The 2993-nt window shown below is 33.7% G+C and overlaps 1 protein-coding gene across 1 annotated transcript; it reads left to right on the plus strand.

The window, feature by feature from the left end:
- Positions 1–614: 614 nt before the first annotated feature.
- On the plus strand, positions 615–2790 carry LOC101248448 (mTERF family protein). The gene is given in 2 exon segments (NM_001328402.1): positions 615–694; positions 1420–2790. A coding segment is annotated over 1 exon segment (987 nt). The 5' UTR covers positions 615–694; positions 1420–1424; the 3' UTR covers positions 2412–2790.
- The last annotated feature ends 203 nt before the right edge of the window (positions 2791–2993 follow it).

Consider the following 2993-nt stretch of genomic DNA (forward strand, 5'->3'; position numbering starts at 1 on the left):
AGGTACTTCTCCGCCAAACGAGAGCATTGATCCACAAAGTATTCAATACGGGGTTTATATGTGACCAGTTTCTCATATTTATAGTACTCACTCTGTTTAAAAAAGGAATCACCTCATTTTTTTTAGTCCGTTTTAAAAAATAAAATCTCTTTTTGTTTTTTTGGTATCATTTTAAAATTAATTTTTCACTTGCATGTTTAAAATCACAAAATTAAAACATAATTTCGTATATTTAATTTAGGATCACAAGATACAAAAGTCTTCCTTATATTTTTAAACTCCGTGCCTAGGCAAATCAGATCAACTTTATGAAAGAGAATATAGTATTAAATTACATGTATAAATTTTTAATTTTAAATAATAAATTTTTATTTTAAAATTCAATATAGATTATATTTGTACAATCAAATTGTACACTTATAATTACATTATGATAAATAAACAAGTCAATGTAATTATTACACTATAACTATCTTAGTAATTACACCAATTCCAAATGAATTGAAATGAAAATTGAGAAAATGTGGTATTTGAAAAGTATATAGGAGTAAAGTGTCAAGTTTAAAAGTTCAAAGGGTTTGAATATGAAAGGGAAGTTTTGTCCCCTCATCAGTAGAGCTGTAGAGGCAGCTTATCCGTTCGCTAGTTGTGAAGTCCAATACCAACTCAAAGTGTTCTTCTTCTTCGTTTTCAGGTTCCTCTCTGTGCCATAAATGTGGATATCCCAAATTGCTCTCAATTTATTTTGATAACTCTATAATTGTTTGTATTATCTGATTCCTAGCACCAACTCCCCAATTCTGATTTTTCGGTGTTGGAAATTGTTTATTGAAGTATATTAGATAACACCACTATTTTTCTGATTCATTATCCATTCTCCATTTCAGCATGTATATCAAAATTCCATACTTATCTCTCGAAAGTTTTTTTTTTTCAGTTTTATTTGTTATTTTAATCTTTGGTTTTGTTTTAAGTCATATGTCGGTAAATAAGAATGATCATAGACAATGTACATTAATGCGGTTATCTGTTTGTATTTGGACTACTTAACTTGCTTAGCCTCAATGTTGTTTCCTTTTTCAAATTCTTTTGTTAGAAAAATATATATCCCGGGTTAACTAGTTCATTAGACGAATCACTTGAATGTTGAGATGGGAAGATAGGGAAAAAATGAACTTTTTTTTTATATTCACATAGCAGATAAGTTGTTGCAAATGAGAATGGAATAAGGATGCATCTGACATTGAAGCTGGTTTCTTTGTTCGGACTCATGTATAATGTTGAAAGTATCCGTCAATACTTTGTTTAACTTCTCAACTTCTTCATTGTAATATGTGATGTAACTAGGTTGCTAATTCCCCGTGTTTGATATTTAATTATTTACTACAAGTCTGTTTCACACATTGGGTGTTTGTGTAGGAAATATGGAGACTTCAAACAGCCACAGTTCTGGCATTATGTGGTTCTTCAAAGATAAGGGATTTGATGATACAAGTATTAATGAAATGTTCCAAAAGTGCAAACGGCTTGAGGGTGTGCAAAGAGAAAAGGCGTCTGAAAACTGGGATTACTTGAGAAGCATAGGCATCCAAGAGAGAAAACTTCCTTCTGTTGTTCGGAAATGTCCCAAAATCCTTACTTTAGGCTTGCATGAGAAACTTTTCCCAATGGTTAACTGTCTTGAAACACTCGGATCAAAACCACAGGAGGTTGCTTCTGCCATAACTAAATTTCCTCACATACTCGCTCACAGTGTGGAAGAGAAGCTCTGTCCACTCTTAGGTTTCTTTGAGGCTCTTGGCGTTACTGAGAAACAACTCGGTAAGATGATACTGATCAACCCAAGGATTATAAGCTACAGCATAGAACATAAGCTTTCACAGATGGTGGAATTCCTTTCGAGTCTTCATCTGGCGAAAGACGGTATGATTGGTAAAGTTCTAGTGAAGCATCCATACATTATGGGCTATAGTGTTGATAACCGGCTGCGTCCTACTTCAGAGTTCTTGAAATCGATAGGTTTAACAGATATGGATCTCCAAAAAGTGCTAGTTAATTACCCTGAAGTTTTGTGTAGAGATGTGAACAAGATTCTGAAACCTAACCTGTCCTACTTGACATCACGGGGTTTTGGAGTTGGACAAATAGCAGCTGTCGTCACCTGTTATCCTCCTGTTCTGATAAAGAGTGTTAGAAACTCTTTAGAGCCAAGGATTAAGTTTCTGATAGATGTCATGGGGAGGGGACTTGATGAAGTTGTTGATTATCCGGACTACTTTAGGCATAGTTTGAAGAGACGATTACAGTTGAGACAAAAACTTCTAATGCAGAAGAACATAAGCTGTACACTGAGTGAAATGCTGGACTGTAATCAGAAGAAATTCCTATTCAAGTTTGGTCTAGTTCAGTGAAAGTATGACCATTTTGCTTCGCCTTCCTTTCTCTCGTAGAGTATATATCTCGAGTTTCAACTTGTATCAATCTTAAAGACCTTTAGGCTATAGGAATGAGTTGTCCTTTTCCACCTTTTGTGGTCATTTGGTCTTCTAAGAAACTATTATTGGTAAATCACTCATTTGTTACTTCTGCAATTGTTGGTTTTATTCTGTTTAATGTTTTTCTTATAGTGCTTGATGAAAACAAAAGGACAATAGGTAATTAGGGGATATGAAAAATGGATTATTCAGTTTGGTACTTTCCTTTACAATATGATTTTTCTTGTCAGGGTTATGTGTATGTATTATGTTTTTTTTAGTTTGATTATCTAATTTTGAAGCATCAATCAGTGAATGCTACCAGAGATGCATCAAAACCATCATTTACATCAGCCGAAGTGTCACATCTCACTAATTTTTTTATTTTTTTGCAAATTAGCAAAGTCAGAGCATGCAATGTTGCTTATAGTGAGAGGGAGTCAAAAGTCAACATACATTTGGAGGGTTGAATGGAAACTACATTACAACCTGTGTAAGTTAATACTCGGTATTTTTGAT

Source organism: Solanum lycopersicum, chromosome 11 (assembly GCF_036512215.1).
Source record: "Solanum lycopersicum chromosome 11, SLM_r2.1".
Lineage (NCBI taxonomy): Eukaryota > Viridiplantae > Streptophyta > Magnoliopsida > Solanales > Solanaceae > Solanum > Solanum lycopersicum.